This window comes from Gopherus evgoodei, chromosome 11 (genome assembly GCF_007399415.2).
Source record: "Gopherus evgoodei ecotype Sinaloan lineage chromosome 11, rGopEvg1_v1.p, whole genome shotgun sequence".
NCBI classification, from domain to species: Eukaryota; Metazoa; Chordata; order Testudines; family Testudinidae; genus Gopherus; species Gopherus evgoodei.
In genome coordinates, this window is record NC_044332.1 from 7,938,504 (window position 1) to 7,966,427 (window position 27,924).

General features: G+C 55.8%; 1 protein-coding gene across 1 annotated transcript in view; it reads right to left on the reverse strand.

Annotated features, from left to right (window-relative positions):
- The window catches only part of LOC115659889 (lanosterol synthase-like), a 37,675-nt gene extending 13,577 nt beyond the window's left edge, over window positions 1-24,098 (reverse strand). The window contains exons 1-14 of the mRNA XM_030580630.1: window positions 24,032-24,098; window positions 21,111-21,279; window positions 19,915-20,053; window positions 17,897-18,005; window positions 16,420-16,541; window positions 15,590-15,686; window positions 14,459-14,594; window positions 12,032-12,140; window positions 7,321-7,439; window positions 6,686-6,783; window positions 6,194-6,221; window positions 4,749-4,805; window positions 3,252-3,323; window positions 938-988 (exon numbers count right to left, since the gene is read on the reverse strand). Of these exons, the coding sequence (XP_030436490.1) occupies window positions 938-988; window positions 3,252-3,323; window positions 4,749-4,805; window positions 6,194-6,221; window positions 6,686-6,783; window positions 7,321-7,439; window positions 12,032-12,140; window positions 14,459-14,594; window positions 15,590-15,686; window positions 16,420-16,541; window positions 17,897-18,005; window positions 19,915-20,053; window positions 21,111-21,279; window positions 24,032-24,045 (1,320 nt within the window). The 5' untranslated portion in view covers window positions 24,046-24,098. The remainder of the gene's footprint in view (window positions 1-937; window positions 989-3,251; window positions 3,324-4,748; window positions 4,806-6,193; window positions 6,222-6,685; window positions 6,784-7,320; window positions 7,440-12,031; window positions 12,141-14,458; window positions 14,595-15,589; window positions 15,687-16,419; window positions 16,542-17,896; window positions 18,006-19,914; window positions 20,054-21,110; window positions 21,280-24,031) is intronic.
- Between the last annotated feature and the right edge of the window lie 3,826 nt (window positions 24,099-27,924).

Genomic DNA, 27,924 nt, shown 5'->3' on the forward strand with positions numbered 1-27,924 from the left:
CCCCCTGTGCACACGAAATGGGGAGATAACGCTAGCAACCATCCCCCATTTCGAGTCCAGCAGGAGGCTGGGGAGGCAGGGGAGTCCCTCCTTAACAGCAAGGTGGCACCAGGAGCTACTGCAATAGTTTTCAAACCTAAGTCTGGGCCCCAAGCAAATTGCCAGTGCTGGGTGAAATCCAGCCCATGCCATGAGCAGGTATCCAGACACATTCCCTGAGCAGCTGGGTACAACAGGAGGCCCGGGGGCAGGTGAGGCCCAGAGCTGGCACAGCGGGGGCTGCAGCCCAGGATGGCAGTGCCATGGCGGAGCCTGGGGGCAAGAGCTCACGCTGTGTCTGGCTGCACTTTGCCTGTTACACGGGGCCCTCATAATTACCCAGGTGAAGCTGCCTCCGGCACCAGAAAATACTGTACTGGAGAAAACAATGCTGCCCAGCCCCACCACAAACAGGCTTTAGTGGGATTGTGCCACATCTCCTTCCATGGCAACTGGCCTGACGGCCAGCCCTGGACCCATGGCCACTGGCCTCAGCTTACAGAGCCCCTCCTCCACCGATGTGATGTATACTGGCCAAGCCCCACCTCCACATGCAGACACCAAGCCACCTGCTGTTCTGCTTCACATGCCATGGGCATCGCCAGGTAAATGCCAGCTCATGCCCTTCTTCCAAGCAGGCTGAGCCTGTCTAACTGTCAGTCCCTCAGCACCTGGCATCTCAGTCACGGCCACAGACTCCTCCGGACACCAGAGGGTCGCTCGGCTGCCAGAGCCTCCCTCTGACGCTATCACAGGATAGCTCCACTTTGAGTCTAAAAGGTTCATTCCCTGCCCCATGAGCAGCGCAGAGCCAGGGGCAGACAGATACGTGAGGAACAAACATGGAACAACAGGGGAAAATCATCCCAGGGAAATCCAGGCACGTGGCCAGCTGTACCTTGTTCATCTGGCGATAGTACTTCTGGTAGTTGGGTGGGTTCTCTGGAATCTGCAGGAGACACGAGGAGCACCAGTGAGGAGGCCCCACTGCAAGAGCAGAGCACTGCAAAGGGCAGAGGTCCCACAGCTCTGGTCAAGGAGGGCTCTATGTATTTTGCTGCCCCAAGCATGGCTGTCAGGCGGCTTTCGGTAGCATGCCTGTGGGAGGTCCGCTGGTCCCGCGCCTTCGGCATACTTGCCACTGAATTGCCGCCAGAGCTGCGGGACCGGTGGACCTCCCGTAGGCATGCCACCGAAGGCAGCCTGACTGGTGCCCTCATGGCAACTGGAGCCGCCCCTGGCTATGGTGATGGCCACGGGATCAAGGCCAGCCATACCCGCAGAGCACTCCTGTCTCCGCTGCCACAGTCTGGTCGCCAGAGGCCAGGCTGAGATTGGTGCTTGTCTGTGCCACATCTCCCTGGATCAGGCTGGGGCCAAGGTTGGCCCTGGACTCTACCAGTGGGAGGGGATCAGCAGAAGGGACTTCCACAGCTGACCTTTTGCAGTACGCCCCAGTGCTGCCCTGGTATGGCTGTGTCAGCACACAGGGCACCCGGAGCTCTCCCCCCAACCCGGCTGAAGAGGGCCCTGTGCACCCACTTGTTTTCAGTGCTTCACCCCCCCAGAGCCCTGAGCGGGACCCGTGGCTGGGACCGTGTGCATCAAGCTTCCCATAAAACTACCCTGCCACACTGGCTCCAGCAGCAGCAACAGGGCAGCCTGAGAGCAGAGGGCTGCTGGGGTGCGACCCCCGGGCCAAGCAGCCCTGCTCAGAACAGGCCTGGACGATGCGGTGGTGAGAACACCAGTGAAGGTTCACACGTGTGCTCCCATTGCCTGAAGCACCTGCGGAGCAGCACCAGGAAACAGCACCAGTGCTGTGACGTCATAGGAATCTCAGGGTCAGCCAGGCCCATGTGCCAGCTGTGTCCCAGGGCAGGGAGAGGTGAGGCACACTCCACCTCACAAGGCCAAATGCGCCGCTGTGATGAAGTAGGAATGTTCCTGATGTATTATTTGAATGCTGAGTGGGGAGTACTAACCTGGGACGGTTGCAGGGGAGTTTTGCTGGGAAGGCCTACACTGGGGAAGGGAGGATTCCTGAGCATGTAAAATGAGAACCCAGGAGGGGCGTTGGAGGCCAGGTAACACTTCTGCCTGGGAAACTGGACAAAGGACACAAAGGCTGGAGGAGGAGCCAGGGGAAGGCCAGAAAGGAGACAGCTGAAGGGAGTTTCAGTTTGGAGCTGGCTGGGAAATAAAGAGGGTCGCCCCGACCAACAGGGCTGTGGCCTCCCTGGGGCCCCCAGATGGACCTTACTAAAGGGGGTCCTGTTGTCTGTACCTGCAAGACTGTCTTGGCCTGTGTTCCTGTCGCCTAAATAAACCTTCTGCTTTACTGGTTGGCTGAGAGTCCTGGTGAATCACAGGAAGCCGGGGGTGCAGGGCCTTTTCACCCCCACACTCTGTGACAGCCACACCCTGCAGCACTCGCAGCCCTGGCTCCAGAGCTGGGTGGGGACCAGCTCACTGTGAGAACCCTCATCGGAGCTGCAGGGGGACAGCGGCAGGGCTCTGGAATCAGGGGAACTAGAGAGAACCCAGCTGGGTCAGCCCCTACAGAAAAGCCCCATGGAATGTAAGAAGGAGGAAACCTACAGATCCAGAGACATTTGACAGGGTGCACAAAAAGGACTGCTAACTAGTGCGTTTGACAGACAACGAAAGCCCCTGAGCTGAGCTAGCCCATGGGACCCACAGCATTCACCTCCCTGCCGCTGCTTCAAAATGCCCCTGAGCTCTGACCGCCAGCCCCAAATGGAGTTAGACACCTCAATACCTTTGAGACTCTGGGCCTTTCTCCCTACTGTGTCCTGGTACCAAACCCCTTTCCTCTGTATCTCCTACCACAGCCAGAGGGCAGAGGCATTGGGTGCTGAAAGCCAGCTAATGAAACTGTAAACCCTGGGTGTTCAAACGCAGTGTGAAAAAGCACAATTCCTGCTCCCACCACACTGGTGCAGCACATCTCCAGAATTCTCAAGAATTGCAAAATAACGCTAGCTTCCTTCTAACAGCACCAGCAAACGTTTCACAGTGAAACCTGGGGGTGCTACAGCACCCCCATCCCCCTAGCTCCTGCGTCTATGAATACAGCGCATGTAGGGGATGAGTTGTATGGCTGGATGCCGAGAAGCTATGCAGGACACTGCAGTCTTACCCAAGTCAGTGCTGGCTTCCCACATTTGTGACCCCAACTCAGGGCTCACCTGCGTGATTTTGAGGAACTCATGTGCCTGCCTCAGACAGGAAGCAAATGCCGGGTCATTCTGAGCACCAGCCTAGACAAGGAGGCACACACACAAAATAAAGAAATGTCATTGCTCAGCTCTGTGATCAGTTTAGTTCTTTGGGAAAAACAAATTGTCACGGAGTTCCTGGGTGATGCTCTGGAACTGCTCCCTACAAAGCCCAGGCCATTAGTTGCCAGGAGTATCGGCCATTTATGTGCACTGGCCCTTTGCTCTGCAACAATCTCACCTCCTAGAGACTTAAGAAATGCCTAGGGGAAATGGAGGCACTCACACATAATTCACAGGAAACATTAAGAACAGTCCCACTTCAGCACACAAATTAGAAGAGATCTCCTGGAATCTGTCCCAGGCACGGTCACTCCCTGGTAAGAGTCAAATAGCACTTTGGCCAGCCAGGGAGTCCAGGGCACTGGAGATCTGCACTGGGGTGGCTTATCTCACACTGGCTGCTATAGGGGAGGAACAGGAACTCTCAGGCTCGGAGCGACTGGCGGAGCAGCACTGCAGTGCCCGATGCTGGAGCTGTGCCAAGCAACACACCTCCATTGCTCACTCGGAGCAGTCAAACCCCAGTCTCTGTATTCCAGCATTGCGGCTGGCTCCGAGCAGCGCTGGGCTCTGGGCGGATTTTACCACGGCAAGTGCGATATGGCCCATCTTCGTACCAGTACCCCAAAGAGAGCACAGCGCATGCGGGGAATAGGTAACAGGGACTCCCCTTGGTCCCTGCCCATGTGTATTTCAAGGCCTACCCACCAGTGCCGTGGGGCCACGTGCCTTCACCTGGCAGGGGTTAGGACAGTATTCTCAGGGACCATCCCCGGCAGCGTGCCACATGCCTATGGAACAGCTATAGCGGCTCTTTCCTACGCTCCTGCCAGCTCCGCCCCTGCAGCTGCCCAAGTGCAGGTTCCCAAGCAGTGACAGTGCTGCTCATCTCCGGGTGTTACTACAGGGGACATGTGCAGAGCCCCATGACATTCTAGCCTTGCTCCAATGACACCTCGCACCCAGTGTTCAAAGGCCAGTCTGCCTGCAAACCTGCACACACCTGCCTTTGTACACAGGTGTGTCCACCCAACGCTACGGGGCACTAGCTCTTCTCCGCCCTTAGCGTGCGTTCGGAGCTCGTTGGGATCGCAAGCCTGCAGGTCTCTCTCTAAAGGCTGCGCTCTGGCTGCACCACCAGTTACTGCCTCAGCACAGGGAACTCAGGGTAACATTCTCTGACCTGTGCTATGCAGGGGGTCAGACTCGACGATCGTCACAGTTCTGTCCAGTCTTGACACCCGAGGTTGTCAAAGCCTCTCTCTAGTGTTGCTGTTGAGCGTACACTGCAGGAGCCGGGCCCCCAAGAGCCATGGCACTTAGGAAAGTGCAGGATGGTGCCTGTCTGAAACCCACGGCCCTCAGGGGGGCAGCCCAGAAGGCTGGCACGACAGCAAACATTACCTCCAGGAAGGCTTGGACAGCAAACCCTGTGTCCCAGAGCTGGGATCCGTTGGTGCCCTGGAACGGAAGAGTGTGCAATGAGAAGCAGCTTTTCAATCCACCCCAGGCTTCCCGCCCACCCCTATGGGCCACGCTGCCTGCAAGCGCCATCACGCTGAACCAATGGGCCCCGCAGACAGAGAAGGCTATAGGGCACACGGCTGGGTGCAGTCATGCAGCTCAGGCACCACCACACTGCACCAATGGGCCCTGTACAGCCTAAGGGAGGGCTGCAGCCTAAGGGAACCCACTGGGGCAGCAGGAGCAGGGTTATGGGGGTTTTCGGTTCGAATTTCCCTCCAAAGCTATTTTAAGGTCTAATCCTGCAAGCCCACAGAGGGGTTCAGAACGAGGGCAGTTTGGCCATGGATCCTGAACCCAGAGGGGAGCGCGAGGAGGGGACTGGGATGGGCCGACGGGGCTCCAGGCACATGGGGAGCTTGGGCAGCAGCATCTGGGCTCTGCAGGGCTGGGCTGTGGGGCAGCCCCAGAGAGAGCAGCTGCGGTACTCAAGCCCCAAGGAGCTGAAGGCTGGGAGAAGGTCTCGGTAGAGCACTGCACTACTTGACTGCCTGCATGGCAGGTCTGCGAGTGCTCTGCCGGTCAGGGCCAGGCCGCGACACCCAGAACAGTCAGTTTTTGCACAAACTGACAGTAGTGCGAACGGCTGGCTGGGCAGCAAGGGGAGCTGTGGGGCAGGGGAGGAGGGAGGTGGCAGAGCTGTGTCTGGGAGATGCACGGCTGTCCCGGGAGAGGCATGTTTGTCTGGGAGACACTGAGCTGCAGGAAGTGGGACAGAGAAGCAGCCTGTGTGGCCAGGGCATGGGGGAGCAGCATGCAGCCCCTTTCCTTGCTGGACACTCAGCAGGGGCTGAGCAGCCGTTAGTGCTCTGTTCTAGCCCCCAGCGCAGGTAGGAGAAGGGCTGCCTATTAACCTGGGGGCCAGAACCGCACAGCTGAGACAGGACAGGACGGGACTCGCCCTTACCCCAGGCTACATCCCAGGGGCAATGCGTGTGGGGCAGGGGCTGGGCACGGGATGGCGGGTGCAGAGCACGCCCTAGAGGTGCAGGGGAAGCAGCTGCCTGAGAACAAGGACACACACTGCTCGCAATACCAACCCCTTCTACCCTCGGCCAGGAGGAGGAGCAGGGACGGGAGAAGCCGCTGCTGTGAGCTGCACAGCTGGGCCAGGGCTGGTCCTATGACCATCAACAGCCTGGCAGGAAAAGGAGACATTGCAGGCGTGGCGGATCCCCCAAGGCAGAGCAGGCTGGCGAGACCCCCTTTGCAGTACGCGCTCAGTCCTCGGGGGAGGGGTCCCTGCCCAGCCCTGTGAGCCGTCCCACAGCAGCGAGAGCGTGCCCAGGGTCCCTGCGTTCACTGCCAGGGCCACAGCGCCTTACCTGCATCTTCATGCCATCGAGTCCCACCCTGCATGGAGAGAGAGCACATCAGTGCAGCAGCCAGGGAAGCACGGTCCTGTCCCCAACCTCCGCAGCCACCAGGCGCCTAGCACTGCTGCCAGGGCACAGAGTACTGAGCTTCACGGGCAGCCTTGCAGCAACTTCCCCAGGGGCCCTGGCCTGCCCCTTCCCAGCCCTCTGGCCCCCACCTGACTGGGAGAACTGGAGCGAGTGGGACTCGCTAATAAGGGGCCAGCGTCTGGAACTGGCTGCCGATCAATGCAAGACCCCGCCCCCGTTTGCATGCCGCCTGCATAGAGCTCCCTGCTCCTGGGGCCTAGGCAGTGTGGTAGCCCTGGGGGTTCCCCATGGCAGGTCTGAGCAGCAGGTTCCCTGCTAGGCCCTGGGGTTTCCCGCTAGGGCAGAGTGGCTCTCTCTAGCTGAGCCCTGCACTGTCTCCGGGGTTGGGGAGGTGCATGGGCCTGGCCTTACCAGAGGTAATCAGGGATCCTGGAGACATGCTCCTGGAAGGCTGGAGAGCTCTCCCCCTCCATGTACCAGCGAACCAGCATGTTAATGGTCTTGGAAATCTGCCGAGAGAGAAGGCGTCACTCCCCTGCAGAGCGCAGTTCGACAAGGGCCTGCACAGCATGACCTGACCTAGTGACCAGCCACAGGAGCAAACCCCAGGCTGGGGGCTGTCTGCAGGTGAGCGAGCACGTCTCCTTGGGGCTGTGGTCACAGAACGGACCCCTTGGCATCCCCATGTCTGTTCTTCATCACACTCCAGCCAAGGCCTTCCACCAGCTGCTCAGTAAAGACTCTGCAGAGGGGAACAGCTGGCACGCCCTGCCTCCAGGGCCACTGCACAACGAGGAGGCGGTTGCTCGTGCTTTCCTCTCCTGCCAGCCTGCTCACGCCCCTTGTCACCCACCGTGAACTCTCCTGTGTGCAGTGCCCAGCACAACAGGACCTGAGCCTGCCTGGAATTGCTGGTTGCTGTGGTTACGTGCCAGCAGCCAGGCAGCTGTGCTGAGCCGGGGAGTCCCAGGCTGGTCTCTCCCGCACCTGGGCAGGAATTGGAGCCAGCTCCGTTACTTCATTGGGAGCGATAACGAGCAGCCTACCGAGCCAATGCTGATGGCTTTAGTGAATCTGTCGTCAGCCTTGATGTGGTCATACAGCTCTGCGATGGCTCGCTGCCTCAGCCGGGCGCTGTGGTGGGCTTCGTACACGTTCAGGATGGCTGAGACGAGAACAAGAGAGACACAAGAAGGAAACTCTAACCAGCTGCCTGCTCCCAACTCCTGTGTGAGCAGGGCCTGGCCCCAAGCCCCAGAAAGCTCCCCCCATCCCTGGGTTCAGCCTCCTTCAGCAGCAATCAGCACAGAGCCCTTCGCCTTTCCTACGTACTGGACCCAGGTGGCTGCTGCTGGCTTGTGGCTGATGCAAGCGAGCTAATGCCACACACAGATTGCCCTTGTGCCCACTGGGCAGGGCAGTAACAGTGGCTCTGTGCTGAGGCCACGAGGGAACTGTGACGAACTGGGAAAGTTCTTAATGTTTTCTCTGAATACTGTATTGGTGCCTCAGTGTCCCCATGGCAGTTCTTAAGTATCTGGCAGAGCAATGGCCAGTGCACCTAAATGCCTGACACTCTGTCTCCTAGCAACTGATGGCCTGGGCCCCTCCTCTGCAGAGGTGCCAGCTGAAGGTGTTGGAGACAAAGGGATCAGGTGACCTCCTGGCCCGGGAAAGGGGCTAAGCAGAGAGGAGGGGCTGAGGGAGAGGTTGTGAGTCTGGAGCTGGCTGGGGTCAAGGGTGGAGGGCAGACCTGGGGGTCTGGCTCACTGCCCCCAGAATGGATCCAGCCGAGGGGTCCGGTTCGCTGTATCTACAAGCTCTGTTTTAGACCCTGTTCCTGTCATCGAATAAACCTCTGTTTTACTGGCTGGCTGAGAGTCACGTCTGACTGCAAAGTGGGGGTGCAGAACCCGGTGGCTTCCCCAGGACCCCGCTGGGGTGGACTCGCTGTGGGAAGCGCACGGAAGGGCAGAGGATGCTGAATGCTCCAAGGAGAGACCCAGGAGGTGAAGACGTGTGAGCTTCTTGCCCTGAACAAGTCTGCTCCAAAGGAGAGGAGGCTCCCCAAAGTCCTGACTGGCTTGGTGGGGAGCAGTTCCAGAGCATCGCCCGGTGACTCCGTGACAACTGGTGGCAGCAGCGGGACGTACTGCACCCCGTGAATGGCGCTGCTTGCAGTAAGTGACTGGGGAGCAGTAAAACAAAGGAGGGATAATGAGGACCAGGCGTGCTGAAGGCTCAGAGAGGGACGGTTTCAGGGGGCAGTTAACCTCTGGGAGCGTGTGACCAGCGAGAAGGACTGTTGGAGTAACAGGGTCTCCCTGAGGACTGCAGCGAGCAGTCTCAGGGGCGGAGGAGCTTGCCGCTCGACCCTGGGAGAGAGAAGGATTTTTGCAGTAGCAGGGTTCCCCGGGGGATTGCAGGAGCAGTCCCAGGGGCGGAGGAGTCTGCAGCTCGACCCTGGCAAAGAGGTGGTGATCACAAGAAGGGCTGGCACACCCGGGGTTCTTCCTGGAAACCATGGGGGAGCCAAGAGCACACAGGCCTGTGAGTCCAGAGCCACTTGGGAACGATGAAGTGATGGCCTATCTCCATCTCCTTGAGAAGGACATTGTGATCCTGTGCACAAAGAGAGGGTTACGCATGGGGAAATTCACCAAGGCACAGTTAATCGTGCAGTTGAAGGAGAAGCACCGCTCTCAGGAGCAGATTCCTGGCCCAGATGGGGCTACAAGAGGATCTGAGAGCAGCTGGAGCATCAGCCAGGCATCCCCGGGAGTCTGGTCCCCAATCAGACGAGGGTCTTCACGATTGGGTTCCCCATCAGGAGATTGGAGACAGATGGGATGGGAGCAGAGCCCGAGAGAGCGAGAGGACCGTGAGAGAGAGCAAGAGCCCGAGGAAAAGCTGCAGGAGAAGCAGCAGCAGCGTGGACTGGTGATGGTGGAGCAGAGAGACATAGGGGGCTGCTCAGGAGTCAGTGGGGAAACACGCCTGCGGGGGCGAGACCCTGGGACAGAGAGAACTGTGGTGGTGCAGCCCCAGATGCTGAGGGACTGTGGGACCTGGGTGAAGTTCCCTGGGGTGAAGCCCCTCGCCCTGCCTATGGCCCAGATCCCTGTGCAGACCCAGAAGGGGTCGGGCTGGCTGGTAGTTGGGGTTCTCCAGGATATCGGCTGGGAGGCCCTGTTGGGGGGTGACTGTCTCCCCATGGGACAGGATCCAGGCCCCGCTCCTGTAATGGCCGAGGGTTTGAATTCAAATCCAGGGAACCAATTGGCTAGGATGGAAATGGTCAGTGAAAATGCAAATAACCTGGCTGGCAGGGGGGAGGGGCTGCTGGGCTCAGGATACCTGCCTACCTATAACCAGCCCCCTGGGGCTGAGTGGGAGGGAGAGATGCTCCCCGCCCCCCTGCACACCGAAGAGGGGGCTCACGCTGGCTCTGATGCTGGGACCAGAGCAGAGAGCTCGCTGCCTGGCCCCACTGGGACAGCAAGGGCAGCGCTGAGCACGGGGGGAGCTGAGACCCCAGCTGAGTGCAGGGACACCCAGGCAGGGCAGGTCAGCTGCCAAACAGGTTTGCCTGGTCCAGACGTGCTGCTGGGAAGTGATTACACAGCAGGGAGGGACCTACCAGGGACAGGGCTCAGGGGGGCTGTGACCCCAGGTCTAGCCAGCGAGAGGGAGCAGGTCCCACTCCCTGCCCCAGCTGCTGAATCCCAGACCGAGCTGCAGAGGGATCCCTCCTTGGAGAAGCTGAGGGAACTTGCTGGCCACAGCACTGCAAACCTCCTGGGGGAAGGCTGCAGGGACAGAGTCCTGCAGGAGAAGGGATTCCTTTACCGGGAATGGGCTCTTTAAGGGGAAGTAGAACTGGGGGGAATCGGGAGGCAGCTGGTGGTGCCCCAGGAATCCACAGGGTTCTTCCCTTTCGAGCTGCTGGATGGGAGGAGAGTGAGGGGACCCCTGAACCTGAAGAGGGAGGATTGGATGAAGAAGGGGGAAGACCCCCTGGGGGATCTCTTCCCTGAGGTGGGAGACAATCTCCCCATCAGGTGTTCCCCGTTCAGAGTCACTGGGAAAGCAGCCCAGAACCTGGAGAGAGAGGTCAGGGACATGCTGGCTTTATCTGGGATCCAGCCATTTTACAGCCCATGGGCCTCACCGGTGGGGCTGATCCCCAAGCGAGACAGGATGATCTGGTTTTATGGGGGCTATCAGAAGCTTAAAGCCATCACAGTGTCCGATGCCGACCTCATGCCTAGGCCTGGGGAGATTCTAGACAAGCAGAGGGCGATGGAGAACTTGGCCCTGGCAGACACTGATAACATGTGCATCTTTAGCCAGACCTGGGAGGAACAGGTGTCCCAGGTGAAGAGGGGGCTGGGCTGCCTCAAGGAGGTGGGACTGACGGTAAAAGCTGGAAAGTGCAAGGGGGGATGGCAGAAGTGTTGTGTCTGGGCCACAAAGTGGGAAGCAGCTGCCCAAGCCCAGAGCTGGCAAAGGCCAAGATGGGGGCTCTTAACCAAGGGAGCCCGAATCACAGACCAGAGGGCTGGGAAAAGACCCAATCCCAGCTTGAACCCCAGGGGTACTGGGGTGGCAAAGGGTGTGGGCTGCATAAACCTTCCCACATGCGGCCTGCAAGTGCCATCAAGCACACCCGACCTAAGGGAGGGCGTAAGACTGGACTGTCCTGGTGTAACTCACACCAAGGAATGGGAGAGATGCTGGGGCATCCATGGGAACCTTGGTGGGTTCGAACTTCCCCAGGTCACTGGCTGGAGTGACCTCGCTCAGTTCGGTCTCGAAGTGGGGAGAGATGTGACGAACTGGGAAAGTTCTTAATGTTTTCTCTGAATACTGTATTGGTGCCTCAGTGTCCCCATGGCAGTTCTTAAGTATCTGGCAGAGCAATGGCCAGTGCACCTAAATGCCTGACACTCTGTCTCCTAGCAACTGATGGCCTGGGCCCCTCCTCTGCAGAGGTGCCAGCTGAAGGTGTTGGAGACAAAGGGATCAGGTGACCTCCTGGCCCGGGAAAGGGGCTAAGCAGAGAGGAGGGGCTGAGGGAGAGGTTGTGAGTCTGGAGCTGGCTGGGGTCAAGGGTGGAGGGCAGACCTGGGGGTCTGGCTCACTGCCCCCAGAATGGACCCAGCCGAGGGGTCCGGTTCGCTGTATCTACAAGCTCTGTTTTAGACCCTGTTCCTGTCATCGAATAAACCTCTGTGTTACTGGCTGGCTGAGAGTCACGTCTGACTGCAAAGTGGGGGTGCAGAACCCGGTGGCTTCCCCAGGACCCCGCTGGGGTGGACTCGCTGTGGGAAGCGCACGGAGGGGCAGAGGATGCTGAATGCTCCAAGGAGAGACCCAGGAGGTGAAGACGTGTGAGCTTCTTGCCCTGAACAAGTCTGCTCCAAAGGAGAGGAGGCTCCCCAAAGTCCTGACTGGCTTGGTGGGGAGCAGTTCCAGAGCATCGCCCGGTGACTCCGTGACAGGAACTGCTGTGTTAAGCACATGTGTTCCCTCCCAGGTTATTAAAGTCTCGCCAGCTGCTGGTTCCTGGCCATTCTGAGATCCCACTGGCAGGGCAAGGCTGACAGGAAGCTTAGGGGCTGCACTGGGTCGGATGTAAGGCTATGGGGCAGCTCTCAACTCCACCAGTGACTCACGGCCGTGGGGACAGAAAACAACCTGCACATCAGCTATCCCCGGTCCTGCCCTGCCAGGCCCATCCAGTGCCCTACTCACCATTGGCAAGTGTCAGCAGCCAGCTGTGTGGGGTGTAGAGATCGCAGGCGGCCACGTTATTCCTCTGGGCCGGCCAGTCAATGCTGGCGTAGTCCTGGACGTACAGCTCCTGGAAGGGAACAGGCAGGAGATTAGCCATCCGCTCACTAGCGCGCCATGGGAGCAGAACCATGAGACAGCTGCAAGTGTCAGCCTGGCGGTGTTCGCGGCCAGGGGGAGAACAGCATGGAGCACACAGGGCAGCACCGGGGAAGAAGGGCAGTGCAGCCTGGCCCACCTTGTGGCTCCACACCAGCCTCCAGGACCTGTCTCTTTAGTGAATCTGTCGTCAGCCTTGATGTGGTCATACAGCTGTGCTATGGCTCGCTGCCTCAGCCGGGCGCTGTGGTGGGCTTCGTACACGTTCAGGATGGCTGAGACGAGAACAAGAGAGACACAAGAAGGAAACTCTAACCAGCTGCCTGCTCCCAACTCCTGTGCAAGCAGGGCCTGGCCCCAAGCCCCAGAGATCTCCCATCCCTGGGTTCAGCCTCCTTCAGCAGCAACCAGCAGAGAGCCCTGTGCCTTTCCTACATACTGGACCCAGGTGGCTGCTGCTGGCTTGTGGGCTGACACTTGCAGCTGTCTCATGGTTCTGCTCCCATGGCGCGCTAGTGAGCGGATGGCTAATCTCCTGCCTGTTCCCTTCCAGGAGCTGCTCCCAGCACCCTTTGCTAAGGAGAGTTAACAAGAGGAGAAAGCACCTTCAGACCGTGCTAGAGCACCTAAGGGGGGTGCAGGGATGCGACACGGCATGGGGGGGGCCACACAGGCCAGAATGGGGGGAACATGCTAGAGCACGCTCATGCAGTAGGGAGGGCTAACGGCTTGACTTAATTCTGGCTGGAGGCCTGTGTGCAGGACTCCACCCCCCTCCAATTCACAGCAGGGCTCCCAGGGCCCAATAGGAAGGAAGAAGACAGCCCCGAAGACATAACTCCCCTTCAGGCCTAGGGGTGTCAGGTGCTCAGCCTGAGACACCAAGTCTGATTTGCAGAGGGCAGGGCTCAGTGATCTCAAATCAGACCCTCCTGGGGGCCTGACAGGGCATCCCAAAAATCACTCCTCCCTTTGGAAAGTGCAGGCCTTAGGCATTGTGAGCAAGTGTGTGGTATGTACCTTGCCATAGCATTCACAGGGAAAGCCTGCTCCCTGCATGACCCCAGACACTCTACCCTTGGCTTTCCTTCCTACCTTGCCCTCCAAGCTCTCTCCTTCCTTCCCCAAAGCCCACCCCAATTCCTGCCCCATAGGGCTCCCTCCACCCCTCCCATCAGCCAAGATTACCAGCAATGGAAGAGTGTTAATGCGGCGCCTACACGGGCTGTTTGAGGCAGGCACTCCCGGGCCCCCCATGACTGTCCTGGCCACTGAGTATCAGAAATAAGACTAGCAGATGACTGGTAGAAGAACCTTCACAGGGAGAAGATACCAGGTACCGAACGGCGGAGAAAGGCAGAACAAGAACCAGTGGCTGAAGCCATGAGGCCCGAACAGTGAACAACGAGGATGATCGACCACAGGAATGAGCTGCCAAGGGAACTGGCAGACTCTCCATCTCTTGATGTCTTCAGCTCCCGACTGGCTGCCTTTCTGGAGGGCACATAGTACTGCAGCCAGACACGTCGCTGGGCTCAGTCCAGAGTAACTGAGTGACATTCTCTGGCCTGCGTTACACAGAGCCTTTCCATCTGCTAACAAGAGCTCAGAAACTGCACAGAGGTAACATGCCAGCACAGGCCAGTCGTACCTCAGCCCTAAGCTAAAGGGAAAGCATAGAAAGACCAAGTGGCTCACTCAAGCAACACCCCCCTGAAGGAACAGAAATGTAGCCCACTCGATGCCAACATACAGAAGTATCAGCTGTGACAGGGAAGGCGTAAGGAGGTTCAGAGGGAACCTGAATGGCCAGCAGCCTGTAGGTCTCAGAGAACCAGGAAGCTAGTGAGAGCAGAGAGCAAGTGGAACAACCAGGGAGGACGAGACGCTGAGAGGCAGGGTTGCTAAAGTCTTCACCACAGAGAACGAGGGGAGAGTCCCACCCTGAGCTCCTCTTTGGTAACAGACAGGCAGCATGAGGGACGGAGGTGTCAGACAGAGGCAGCTGGGACGTGGCTCAGAGCCTTCGCAGTTATTGCCCAGGCAGGGGGAAGACCCAGAAGCTCTGGTGAGATGGGGAAACAAGGGGCTGACGTGGGGATCACATCACAACAAGCCTACAGGAATCTCCAACAAAGCACTGCCAGGGGCTGCAGGGGCTGGGATTTGCACCCAGTGAGGAGATTCGGGTCCATGTGACTAGACACAGCTGAGCCATGTTGGGAAGGGTCTCCAGGCCACCGTAACACAGGGTGAGCAGCAGGGAGGGTGCTCTAGGAGTTCATTTACCTGTCTCAGGCTCTGGACAAGCTCATCCGCCTCGGCAGTCAGGCGTGTGGCGTAGCAGTAGCTCATTGGCAGGTACACCTGGCGGCAGTAGCACCAGAGCGTGGAGGGGTGGGCTGGCATCCAGGCCGGGAGCAGCCTGTCACACAATAGAGGACGCTGTCGGCAGTGTGCAGGATGGGAAGTGGGGGGCCGCAGGGACATGAGCACAGTTAAGGACAGGGCTGCAGGGCAGTCAGAGGGGTAATGTGCCCAGGAGACACTCGGGGCCCAGGATAGCCACTGCCTGAGCGATAGAGCAGCCATTCAGGACAACGCATAGACCCCAGGCAACCGCTGCTCCATGCTCCTGGGGTGCGGGGGAGCTGGGAGAGAAGCTGGAGCCCTCGTTTGGAGCCAGGAGACTGTCTGCTCCAGTCCGAGGAGAGCGTTCTGGGCTCTCCCAGCAACCCAGTGAGGCTGTTATCCTGGGCAGGGCCTCTGCCCACAGACTGCATCTGATTCCCTGTGGTTCATGTTAGCGGGATGTGGAGGGAGGCGCAGGGAATAAACAGCCTCTCCTGTGGGGAACATGCCAGTGGGCAATGCTGCCACTGGTTTCCCTGTAATCAGCCAGCTGCCTGAACTCTTTCACCTCACACCGCCCCCTGCTCCTGGTCCTACGGCCAACTCAGGCACCAGCTGTCCCTGAGCGCTGGGGAGGTCTGCGGCAAGCCCAGTTCCAGGTCAGGGACAGCCATGGCATGCCAAATGCGGAGGAACCGTGTCAGGACCTAGCACAGGAGGGAGGGTCTTGGGGAGAGCGCAACGTGTGGGTCTGGTGGCTGGCAGTGAGGGCAGGAAAGCTGGAGGGCAAGCAGGTGGGCCGAGCTTGGATGGGGGAGAGGTCATCAACAGCACATCCCTCCCCCATCAGCCCATGCCCCGTGCCAGGAATGCTGACTGGTTTCCGTGCCCAAAGCCTGCTGGCCCAGGCTGAGCGTGAGAACGGGGAAATGGTGCAGGCCAGGGATTGCTCTCAAGTCCCTGGTGTTCAGCGTTGGGCTTTCTTATGCGTGCTGCTGCTGGGAGGGGACGGGGCTGTGGCTTGGGACTGAAAATCAATACACTCTGCAGATACAGAATAGCACCTACCACAGCTCAGGGAACAGCGTGTTCATTCCCTCCCAGCTGTAAACGTTCAAGACGGCCAGCCAAAACTTCCCCCACGACGGGATTCCCACAGCACCACCTGGAGAGAGACACGCAGATCTGGGCTCTGACGGTAGCCATGGGGGCCAGGGACACAAACCCTGCCACGTGACAGGGCATGAACAGAGGCTCCTGAATCCTGGTCTGGTTGCGTGGCAGGCCAGGGGCCCTGGAGAGCTGCAGGCCGGTGCAGCGGTTGCATGATGGGCACTGCGCCCCGACAGACACAGCCATTCAGAAATGACACCTGGGAAAGGAACGTTTTCTGTGCAAGGTGCAGCCAGTGAGACCACTGAGCATTGTGTCATGGAGCCACATAGTGAAGATAAGCCACATGAGGGGGGCTGGAGATGGCGATTTAACCCACAACCGACTGCTGAGATGGACTGGATGTTTACAGGGCTCATGAGTACCCTGCCTCTCAGACAGAACCATTTGCAACCAGTGAAGGACTTGAGGTTTCACCATCACCCCAGAAGGTAAGGGTCCTGGCACAGCAGGATGCGGCATAGGCTGTGACATCCCACACGTGCCATGACAGCCAGGCCAAGCCGGAAGAAGCTAAGGGTGGCAGGGCAGAAACTAACATGCGAACTGCACATGCAGCCATGCAGCTAAGGACAAACCATTGCAAAGGCTAACTGCACTCTGGTCGCATATCCCCTCACCTACCACTCACCCCTTCGGAGCTGGGCAAGCCCTTCTCAACAGTCCCAGCCTCATGGCTGCTGGGGGGAGGATAGGATGCCAGAGAGCTCCAGCCATATGCTGACCTTTGCTGTGGAGGTTGATCCGAGCCCTCACGAGGTCCGGGTCATCCGGCCCAACCCCCAGGATCCTCAGGGATGTGTAATTTAGCGCTGTGCCAAACACTGTCGATTTGTCTTCCACGTGCCTGCCACATACAGAGAGCGAGGAAGTCAGATGCGGCTGAGCACTTGTGCAATCAACCGAGACTGGTTTCACTGGGGCGAACCTAAGCAGGGGGTTAAAGCTAACCAGGCAAACTAACCGAAAAACATCCACCCTGGGCCAAGCTGCTGGGAAACGAGAACAAAATGCTCCCAGCCCCTCACTCTAGTGGTCAACCCATGGTGAAGGGAGGCTCTGGTCACGCCACATGCTGGCCTCCCCGGCAGTGCAGCTCCAGCAGTCTCACACTCAGCTTAGCTCTGAGCCATTTCCCACATAAAAGGGAGCACCAGGCCAAGCGCTGGATGCTGCGGGGGAGCTTCCAAAGCACTCGGCCATGGCCTAGCCGGTCCCCGATGAAGCCATAGGCAAGTGCTCTCATCAAGCTAAGTGGAGCAGAGCGACGCCAACACCGAGTACTGCAAAACCCCCACCACTGCGTTGCTGCGTGATTCAGTTCAGTGGCACTGCTGGAGCTAAAGTCACCCCGGAAGTGCCGACGAAGTGGGGCTTGATTTGCTAATGAAATCAGAGTGTTTCCCTCCCAGGGGCCGGCTTGGGAGCTGGTGGGATTTCAGTCATTTTATTTAATAGGCTGAGGTAAGACACGCTGAAAATGAGCCAGTTTTGAACATTCTCCCTTGTTTCCTAGTGCTCCTCTGGGTCCCCCTCCCCTCTGCTGGAATAGGGAAACCTGCCTAGACAATGGTGGAGAGCTGGCAATGCAGGCGTATGTTTCTACCATGATATCTTCCCCTTTCACCCAGGCCTCTGATCACAGACCCTCCTCCTAGAGAAAGACATTCTTCTCCAGTGAAGCCAAGACAGAGTGCACGTAACAGCCAGAACGCCTCTGCAGACCGGCCCTTGACACCACCCCTGCAATGTTCCCGGCAGTCCATCCCTGCCTGCTGGAAGGATCCCCTCCCCCCCTTTTTCTGTGCCCTCCTTCTCTGAGTGTATTTAATGACCAGCCGGCCCACCCTACTAACATACCTCGAGCTGCTACAGCTGCTCTGCGCCCTCCAGGAATGCCATGACCCGGGAAGGGCTAGTGAGGGGAAGCACAAAGCAGGTGAAGCAGGACCTAATGCCTGGCAGTAACGTCTGAGATATTAGGCCGTATCAGAGCAGATAACAATGCGCAAGGCAGACATCTCAGGAATGGAACTGACTTTTGTGCTTGCAAGGGGCTTCTGAGATTGCTATACTGTTTTCACTGGCTGTGTTGTGCAGGGACAAAGAGATAGGAACCATTTCTCTGGTCAACTGGGTCTGGAATGCACAATCAGCCCAATGCAGCAGGAATAAGGAGAAAAGAGCTTCTCTGCTACTCACAAGCCCCAGCCTCCGTCCGGGAGCTGCACCGAGAGCAGGTAACGCACCATCTCCCTCCTGTAACCTTCTGGCAGTGGGATCTTGGCAACGTGGCAGGTGATCAGGAGACCTGTTGGACAAAACAGTCCACTCTTTAGGCCAAACCACCCCCCGATTTCAGCCACAGGGACACTCTATTTGGTTCAGAGAAGCACGTGTCCTCTTCATGGTCAGCACAGGACATGAGAAATCACTGTAGCTAGGAGTCCCAAGTACACACTGCACGTACAGCTAACAAGGCGCAGCTGCACCCCAGGCTAAGTGGCTCCAAGGTCGTCGTCTGCCGGAACCCAAAAGGGTCATCAGGGATGTCCAGACAGAATGTACATCAGACTGTAACAACCACATGACCTTCCCTACCATCCCCAGCTTCAGTCCCCGCGATGGAACAGGCTGTTGGGGACAGACTGCACCAAGGACCCCGCCCCCATTCAGCAAAACCAGACAGGGGATTTCACTGGCTGGGTAGTTCTTGGTGCTTCACAACAGATGTCAGCTCCCTATTAAAGACACGTTCACTGGGGATTAACTGTAGTGCAATGCAGCCGGGGCGTTTCCTAGGTCACTGTTTGGGGAAACAATTGGCCATTAACGTTCAGCACCCTGTGTGCTGGGGAATGACAAGACACTGCCCTGCTCAGGCCTGCAACAGCGCCCGACCCTGAATCATCCCCAGACAGCTAAGCAAAGACCCCGCAGACCCTGGCCATGCTGCCGGACCCTGCTTGGCACCCGCTATCCCATCCCTATGCAGGTAACTCTGTGGGGAGGTGCTGCCGCTCAGAGTACATGGCATAGCTATTTCATCCTAGAAATCAATATACCTAGACTTTAGTAAGGCATTTGATACGATCTCGCATGATATCCTTATCGATAAACTAGGCAAATACAATTTAGATGGGGCTACTGTAAGATGGGTGCATAACTGGCTGGAAAACCGTACTCAGAGAGTAGTTGTTAATGGCTCCCAATCCTGCTGGAAAGGTATAACAAGTGGGGTTCCGCAGGGGTCTGTTTTGGGACTGGCTCTGTTCAATAGCTTCATCAACGACTTAGATGTTGGCATAGAAAGTACGCTTATTAAGTTTGCAGACGATACCAAACTGGGAGGGATTGCAACTGCTTTGGAGGTCAGGGTCAAAATTCAAAATGATCTGGACAAATTGGAGAAATGGTCTGAGGTAAACAGGATGAAGTTCAATAAAGATAAATGCAAAGTGCTCCACTTAGGAAGGAACAATCAGTTTCACACATACAGAATGGGAAGAGACTGTCTAGGAAGGAGTATGGCAGAAAGAGATCTAGAGGTCATAGTGGACCACAAGCTTAATTTGAGTCAACAGTGTGATACTGTCGCAAAAAAAGCAAACATGATTCTGGGATGCATTAACAGGTGTGTTGTAAACATGACACGAGAAGTCATTCTTCCACTCTACTCTGCACTGGTTAGGCCTCAACTGGAGTAGTGTGTCCAGTTCTGGGCACCGCATTTTAAGAAAGATGTGGAGAAATTGGAGAGAAGAGCAACAAGAATGATTAAAGGTCTTGAGAACATGAGCTATGAAGGAAGGCTGAAAGAATTGGGTTTATTTAGTTTGGAAAAGAGAAGACTGAGAGGGGACATGATAGCAGTTTTCAGGTATCTAAAAGGGTGTCGTCAGGAGGAGGGAGAAAATTTGTTCACTTTAGCCTCCAATGATAGAACAAGAAGCAATGGGCTTAAACTGCAGCAAGGGAGATTTAGGTTGGACATTAGGAAAAAGTTCCTAACTGTCAGGGTAGTTAAACACTGGAATAAATTGCCTAGGGAGGTTGTGGAATCTCCATCTCTGGAGATATTTATGAGTAGGTTAGATAAATGTCCATCAGGGATGGTCTAGACAGTATTTGGTCCTGCCTTGAGGGCAGGGGACTGAACTCGATGACCTCTCGAGGTTCTTTCCAGTCCTAAAGTCTATGAATCTATGAATCCACCGTACCTGGCAGCAGGAAGAGGGGCCCCCCGTAGTCACCGGGCCAGTGCCCATCCTCCGCCTGCAGGCCAGAGTAAAACTTCATCCCATTCAGCGCTGCTTCCTGGGCTGTGCAGGCCTGGGGCAAGGCCTTGAAGAATTTACTCTGCAAAGAAAGGAAGAGGAGCAGGGACAGACACAAATTAAAAGAGCAGCGCTCCAGCCAAGGCTGGCTTTATGAACTGCGGGGCCTCATTTGAATATCCAGCAGTGGTTCAGGGCTTCGGCGCCACTCCGGTGGTGGGGGGTCCGCTCCGGGTCTTCCACAGCACCAAAAGACCCCCCGCCGCCAAAGACCCAGAGCAGACCAGGTGAGTAAAAAAAATTTTTAAAATTTAGAAGGCACTTAAGATGCCCTCTTAGGCACAAGGCCCGATTCCGGGGAATCAGCCTAAAGCCGGCCCTGGCTCCAGCTCGCGCACAAAGAATGGCCAACAGCCAAGACACCAGTACAATCAAGTGCCTTGTGCTGTGGGCTATGGCAGCACTGCAGTCCCGTGGGTAATCAGGGACTGTGTACCTTCCCCATGGCCTGTACTGCACTGGCCTTTCACACAATACTTAGTAGCAATGCCAGCAACAGGACACCAAATCCAGCACAGAGGGACTGTGCAGAGCATGCATAGGGATGAAGAGATGTGGGAGGGGAGCAGAGGAGGAATGTGGATACCAGCAGGACGCTTGCTGCCTTGAAGCACCTTCTGAGTCATTCAGTGCATAATCCCCAGAGAGTCAGCAGGCAGGGAGGGAGCAGGGCAAACAGACCTCCCCAACCCCCTTTCTCAGGGGCCAGATTCCAGGGCTCCAGGCATGGAAGGGTTAGCAGATTCTGGTCCCAGCTGGGCAAGATGCCCCCTTGCAGGGAGCTGTGACACCTCCCCTCTTCCCCAGTAGCCAATACAACCAGGTTGGCATGAGGTTGTGAATTCTGCCCCTGATGCCAGCACCACCTGTGCCTGCCCTGTGGAATTAGCAAGCACGTGAATTCGAGACAGTCACTGAAAAGAAGCCTTGCTTCAGAGACGACGACTCAGCATTTGGGGGCAGGAGACAATGGCGGCAATAGGGGAACTACAGTCGGCCATACGGGCATGGGGTTTCAGTGGCTGCCCCCTTCCCAGCCTTGGCAAACAGTGCGCTGCAAGTGAAAACCAGCCACCCACCGTGTCCAAGCCTACGCAGTGAGCCTCCAGCCCGCTCTGCTCTCGCTCACATTCCTCGCCAGCCTCCAGGTAGCGCCAACTCTGCCGCCCTTCTTCATTGCTCAGTCGCCAGCGGGTGAGGTCACTCGCAGGTTCTGTTTTATACGGGCCGCCTCTTCTCCGCAAACACCTGGAGAGACCACAGGGAACCAGACAAATCCCAGGCGCGTCACCAAGCATTGCCGGCTCTGAGCATCAGGCTGGCAGTGCCCTGGGACGCGCAGGGCCAGTGCAGACGCCTGCTGCAGCATTAGCAATAGACATGAGAACCCAGAGAGCTCTGCACTCAGCCAGGAGCTGGCTGCCAACACCTAGACTTTGAAAAGTAACAAGCGGGAAGGGCCGAGTCCTTGGAGCAACAGCTGGGCCAATGTCACTTTGCTTGGCTTTGACCACTCCACACCGCGCTGTCGGAACAAGAACCTGACAGACCCTCAACCGGTCCCATACAGGGGGCTACTTCTGACAGCGCTCCCCTTTCCTGGCACCTTCCCACCCCACGCTGTCCTCACAGCAACCAGAGCACCGAGTTCGAGGAGAGTTTCCCATCGACCCACGGGGATCTGTCACTGCGAAGAGATGGCAGCTCTGTCACCTCCCTCCATGCTGGGAGCGCTGGGGCAGTTCATGGATTTAAAATGTCTCATTTAAAAGGAATTCCTAAGAGCCCCGGCCCCTGCTGGCAGGCAGGTGCTGCACAGACCAGTTACTCCGTGGCACCGTGCTGTGCAGCATTACACATAGCCATACAGCTCCGAGCACAGGGGCTCGGTCCAAGTGTGGCCTCTGGAAGCCGCTGGAACAGAAACAGGCTACAACTGGGATGCAGGAACAGCACTGGCCAAGGTCACAGGGGCACACTCACACAGAGACAGAGACACACAGAGATACACACACACTCTGGCAGAGATACATACAGAGACACACAAATTCACATGCACTCGCACAGAGACTCATTCACACAGCCACTGGCACAGAGGCACACACATTCACAGACACACTCTCTCGCAGAGGCTCAGAGGGACACACACACTCACTGACACAGTGACACACACTCTCACAGAGGCTCAGAGGGACACACACACACACTCACACAGACACACACTCACACACCCAAGACAAACCCAAGAAAGAAACCAACAAGACTCCACTAGCCATCACATACAGTCCCAAACTAAAACCCCTCCAACGCATCATCAGGGATCTACAATCCATCCTGGACAATGATCCCACACTTTCACAGGCCTTGGGTGGCAGGCCAGTCCTCGCCCACAGGCAACCTGCCAACCTGAAACATATTCTCACCAGTAACTGCACACCGCACCATAGCAACTCTAGCTCAGGAACCAATCCATGCAACAAACCTCGATGCCAACTCTGCCCACATATCTACACCAGCGACACCATCACAGGACCTAACCAGATCAGCCACACCATCACCGGTTCATTCACCTGCACGTCCACCAATGTAATATACGCCATCTGTGATGAACTAGGAATGTTCTTAATGTTTTCTCTGAATACTGTTTTGGTGCCTCAGTTCTTAAGTATCTGGCAGAGCAAGGGGCCAGTGCACCTAAATGCCTGGCACTCTGTCTCCTAGCAACTGATGGCCTGGACCCCTCCCCTGCAAAGGTGCCAACTGAAGGTGTTGGAGACAAAGAGATCAGGTGACCTCCTGGCCCAGAAAAGGGGTGGAGCAGAGGAGGAGGGACTGGAGGGGGTTATTAGTCTGGAGCTGGCTGGGGTCGAGGAGTGAAGTGCAGACATGGGGGGTCTGGTTCACTGCCCTCCAGAATGGACCTGGCTGAGGGGTCCGGTTCGCTGTATCTACAAGCTCTGTTTTAGACCCTGTTCCTGTCATCGAATAAACCTCTGTTTTACTGGCTGGCTGAGAGTCACGTCTGACTGTAAAGTGGGGGTGCAGGACCCTGTGGCTTCCCCAGGACCCCTCTGGGGTGGGCTCGCTGTGGGAAGCGCACTGAGGGGCAGAGGATGCTGAATGCTCAAAGGAGAGACCCAGGAGTTGAAGACGTTTGAGCTTCTTGCCCTGAACAAGTCTGCTCCAAGGGAGAGGAGGCTCCCCAAAGTCCTGACTGGCTTTGTGGGGAGCAGTTCCAGAGCATCGCCCGGTGACCCCGTGACACCATCATATGCCAGCAATGCCCCTCTGCTATGTACATCGGCCAAACTGGAGAGTCGCTACGGTAAAGGATAAACGGACATAAATCAGATATTAGGAATGGCAATATACAAAAACCTGTAGGAGAACACTTCAACCTCCCTGGCCACACTACAGCAGACCTTAAGGTGGCCATCCTGCAGCAAAAAAACTTCAGGACCAGACTTCAAAAAAAAAACTGCTGAGCTTCAGTTCATCTGCAAATTTTACACCATCAGCTCAGGATTAAACAAAGACTGTGAATGGCTTGCCAACTACAAAACCAGTTTCTCCTCCCTTGGTTTTCACACCTTAATTGCTAGAACAGGGCCTCATCTTCCCTGATTGAACTACCTCATTATCTCTAGCTTGCTTGCTAGCATATATATACCTGCCCCTGGAAATTTCCACTACATGCATCTGACGATGTGGGTATTCACCCACGAAAGCTCATGCTCCGAAACGTCTTAGTCTATAAGGTGCCACAGGACTCTTTGCTGCTTTTACAGATCCAGACTAACACGGCTACCCCTCTGATACTTGACACTGACACAGTGACGCACACTCCGGCAGAGGCTCAGAGGGACACACACACGCACTCACACAGACACACACTGACACAGTGACACACACTCTGGCAGAGGCTCAGAGGGACACACAGACACACACACACACCCTGGCAGAGGCTCAGAGTGAGGGACACACACACACACACACTCACGTTTCATGCCCCATCGCACGGCCGCCGCACGCCCTGACTCCGGGAGCCGCGGGCTCGCAGCGCGGCGATTCCCCACCTCGGCAGACATGGGCCCACGCGGCGCCGGCCAATCAGGGCCGGCCCCGGGCTCCGGCCCCACCCCTGCTGCCCAGAGCGGGAATCGCCCTCGCCCCGGGCCCCGCCCTGGCCCTGGCTGCGAGGTGGGTGGGGCCCCTGTTGGCCGCGCTGAGAGCTCAAGCTCCATCCCCGCCGGCACCGCCTGTCCCTGGCGGAGAAACGGCCCCAGCCCGCCCCGCCAGGGCAGCGCTACTGGCCCGCCAGCCGCCCACGGGGAGGTCCCTGGGCTCACACCAGGAGCACTGTCACTGGGGCGCTTGGGCTAACCACGCCAACCCACAGCACTGCGGCACCACCTCCTCTACCAGCCCAGGCCACCCTTCACCCAGCGCTCAGAGGAGGTGATTAAATCCTCCCCAAACAACGCCAAGAGAAACTCTACAAACTCATCCCCACAACCCTGCCCCATGCGTCCCAAGAGACCCAGGCACGGGAACCCATCCTACCTGGCCATGACACTCTGACTGAAGGAGTGTCAGGACACTCAGAAACCAGCCTCAAGCCAACCACCACCCAAAGGGGCAGCATCCTCCAGGACAACTGACTTCCTGCACAAACTGCACAACATTAACAACCTCCCTCAGAACACCATCCTCACCACCAGCAAAGTCACTTCCCTACACACAGACACTGAGAGCTTCGCAGCCTGCCTCAAATGTGAGACAATGGACAACACTCAGACCTCCACCTCAAACACATTGTCAAACTCATCCATTTAATCCTCACCCAGACCAGTTTTACATCAAAAACAAACATTTTATCCAAACCATGGGACCAGCCATGGGAACTAGGATGGCTCCCCAATATGCCAGCCTCTTCACAAGCCACCTTGAGGAAGAATGTCTGGACAAATGTACCACGAAACCAATGAGAACCTGAGTGTGACGGGATCCCCAGGGTGCAGCCTGGGATGGTGGGACAGCTATGCCTCCTTAACGCACTGCTCTGGGTTGTCTCTCACAATGCCTTACTGGTGGCAAGCAGCAAACCCCTCCCAGTACTGTTCCCACTCAGTACAACCCCATGTGGAGCCCCACACCCAGCCAGACTGCATGACTGCTCCCAGAGCCATTCACAAATCACACAGCAAGGCACCAGCCAGATCCCCCCAGTTCCCAGCCTTGTACACCGGAATAACACCATCTTGCACTGCTCAAGACCCTTTCTTGAGCAATGCAAGTTTATTATTGGTCATCACTTCATGGATGGAAAGTGACATACACCAGCCTTTGTAGCCTGAGGAGATCTACCAAACACTTCAGTCAAACTCACTGGTAAGGATCAACATTAGAATAAGTCTATTGATTACATGCCTATCACAACATGTGGTGTACTTCATCCAATGCACTAAATGTCCTTATAACACCTATGTGGGCGAAACCAGACAATTGCAACTTTTTCAAATGAACTCACACAGGAAAATGATAAAAGACAAAAACATCGTACCATCTACAGGTGAATACTTTTCACAGAGCAGTCATTCCATATTGACCTCTCAGTTCCCATCCTCAAACATCTTCAAAAGATGAGCCTGGGATCTTAAATTCATAACAGTGCTAGGCACTAAAAACCATGGTGTTAATAAAGACACTGGATTGATGGCTTATTACAATAGTCTATAACCCACTAGTCCCCCTTTTTTGTCTTGTGACTGCTGAGGTGTTAGCTGGCCACTCACTCCATGGTCAGCCGCTCGCTCTGCTGTCAGTCACTCCACCATCACTGCCCTCTCTACTGCAACCTCTGGTATGTCTTGAGGTCCCACCGCTTAACACTGCTCTCAGTGATTTCAACAGTTAGTGGGGGAGCCTCACACTAGGGCAGTTTCTTTACCAGAGATACTGTCCCAGAAAAGAGCTAATGCTTAGACCTGGTTTCAGTGATTTCAGCTCTTCTGATCCACAACAAAGACTCTCTACTGAATCTTAATCAGGGGAAGGGTCAAATAGTATCTAGATCCCTTATGCAGCAATCACACCACTAAACAGAAACTCTTACTCTTTCTCATCTCCTCTTGGCTTTGCACCCTAACCCTGCTTAGTGAATGCGTTCCAGCTGAGAGTGAGCCTCATAAATCAGTTCTGCTCCCTTGATTCACACAAGGATCAACACACCTTATTACCCGGCCCCCCAATAACAAAGTGGCTTGCAATCTAAAACCAGCCAAAAGTGATCATTTGGGCAAAGCAGCTCCATCACACTGCACACCTAGATAGAGCTGGTGTGTTTATGCAAATAAGGTTAGTTCCTGACATCTTCTCTCCCAGTCCATCATTAGACGTCAGGGGAGAGCTCATTCAGACCCTGCTGACATACCTGGTATTTAGCTGTGACATTGTGAGTACCTTTCCCAGACGTGAAGAAGAGCTGTGTGTAAGCTGGAAGGCACGTCTCTCTCACCAACAGAAGTTGGTCTGATAAAAGATATTCCCACACCCACCTTGTCATGGTACAGCCAAACAACCAGGAGATACGCCTATCCCCGAAGAGCTCAATGGGAGGGTAAGACAGAAAACATTAACAATCAGTGTAGAAATAATTAGGAAGCACATGTTATGACAGATTGGGTCACAGACGCTCCCTTGAGACTGCTGCCTGATGTGCTGAGACTAGCTCTGAACCAATTTTCCCAGGCAGCTTGGGACTTCAGTACCCTGTCTTGTTGAGCCAGACAGACTAGCCTGTTGCAAAAACAGACCCAGGTCTGAATCACGTCTCTAAAAGCTGCAGGCTTAACTGAAAACAGCTTAAGAAATGCTCCTGTCTCCAGCACCCAGATACCCAGTTCCCAATGGGGTCCAAACCCCAAATAAATCTGTTTTACTCTGTATAAAGCTTATACATGGTAAACTCATAAATTGTTTGCTCTCTATAACACTGACAGAGAGATATGCACAGCTGTTTGCTACCCCAGGTATTAATTACTTGCTCTGGATTAATTAATAAGGAAAAAGTGATTTTATTAAATACAGAAAGTAGGATTTAAATGGTTCCAAGTAATAACAGCCAGAACAAAGTACATTGCCAAGCAAAATAAAACAAAAACACTCAGGTCTAAGCCTAATACAGTAGGAAATTAAATGTAGGTAAATCTCACCCTTAGAGATGCTCCAATAAGCTTCTTTGACAGACTAGATTCATTCCTAGCTGGGTCCAGCAATCACACACATCCCCGTAGTTACTGTCCTTTGTTCCAGTTTCTTTCAGGCATCTCTTGGCGGGTGGAGAGCTGAAGACAAAATGGAGGGGTTTCCAAGGCTTTTTATATTCTCTCTCTTGTGGGTGGAAACCCCTTTGTTCTCCTGTGCAGGATCACAGCAACAAGATGGAGTCTGTAGCTACCTGGGCAAGTCACATGTCTGTGGATGATTCAGCTTTTTGCAGGCCGATGTCATTGTTTACATGTTTGAATGTTCCCAGGAAAGCTCAGATGTGCACTGTCCATTGTTAGCTAAATACTCCCAGTTACTTGAATAACCCCTCACACTATGTTGATCAAATCTGCCTTATGTGCTTCTACAGCAAACACTTTAAATACAAACATAGAGCCAACGCTCATAACTTCAGATATAAAAATGAGACATACATACAGAAAGGATGAATATAATCAGTAGATCATAACCTTTGCAAAGATCTGTTACATGGTGTCTCTAGCATAAAACATATTCCAGTTATGTCATATTTACACTCATAAGCATCGTTCTATAAAGCATTATGCAATGCAACATCACACACGCCAAACAACAAACTTTCAGTAATAAAATAAAGTACAGGAA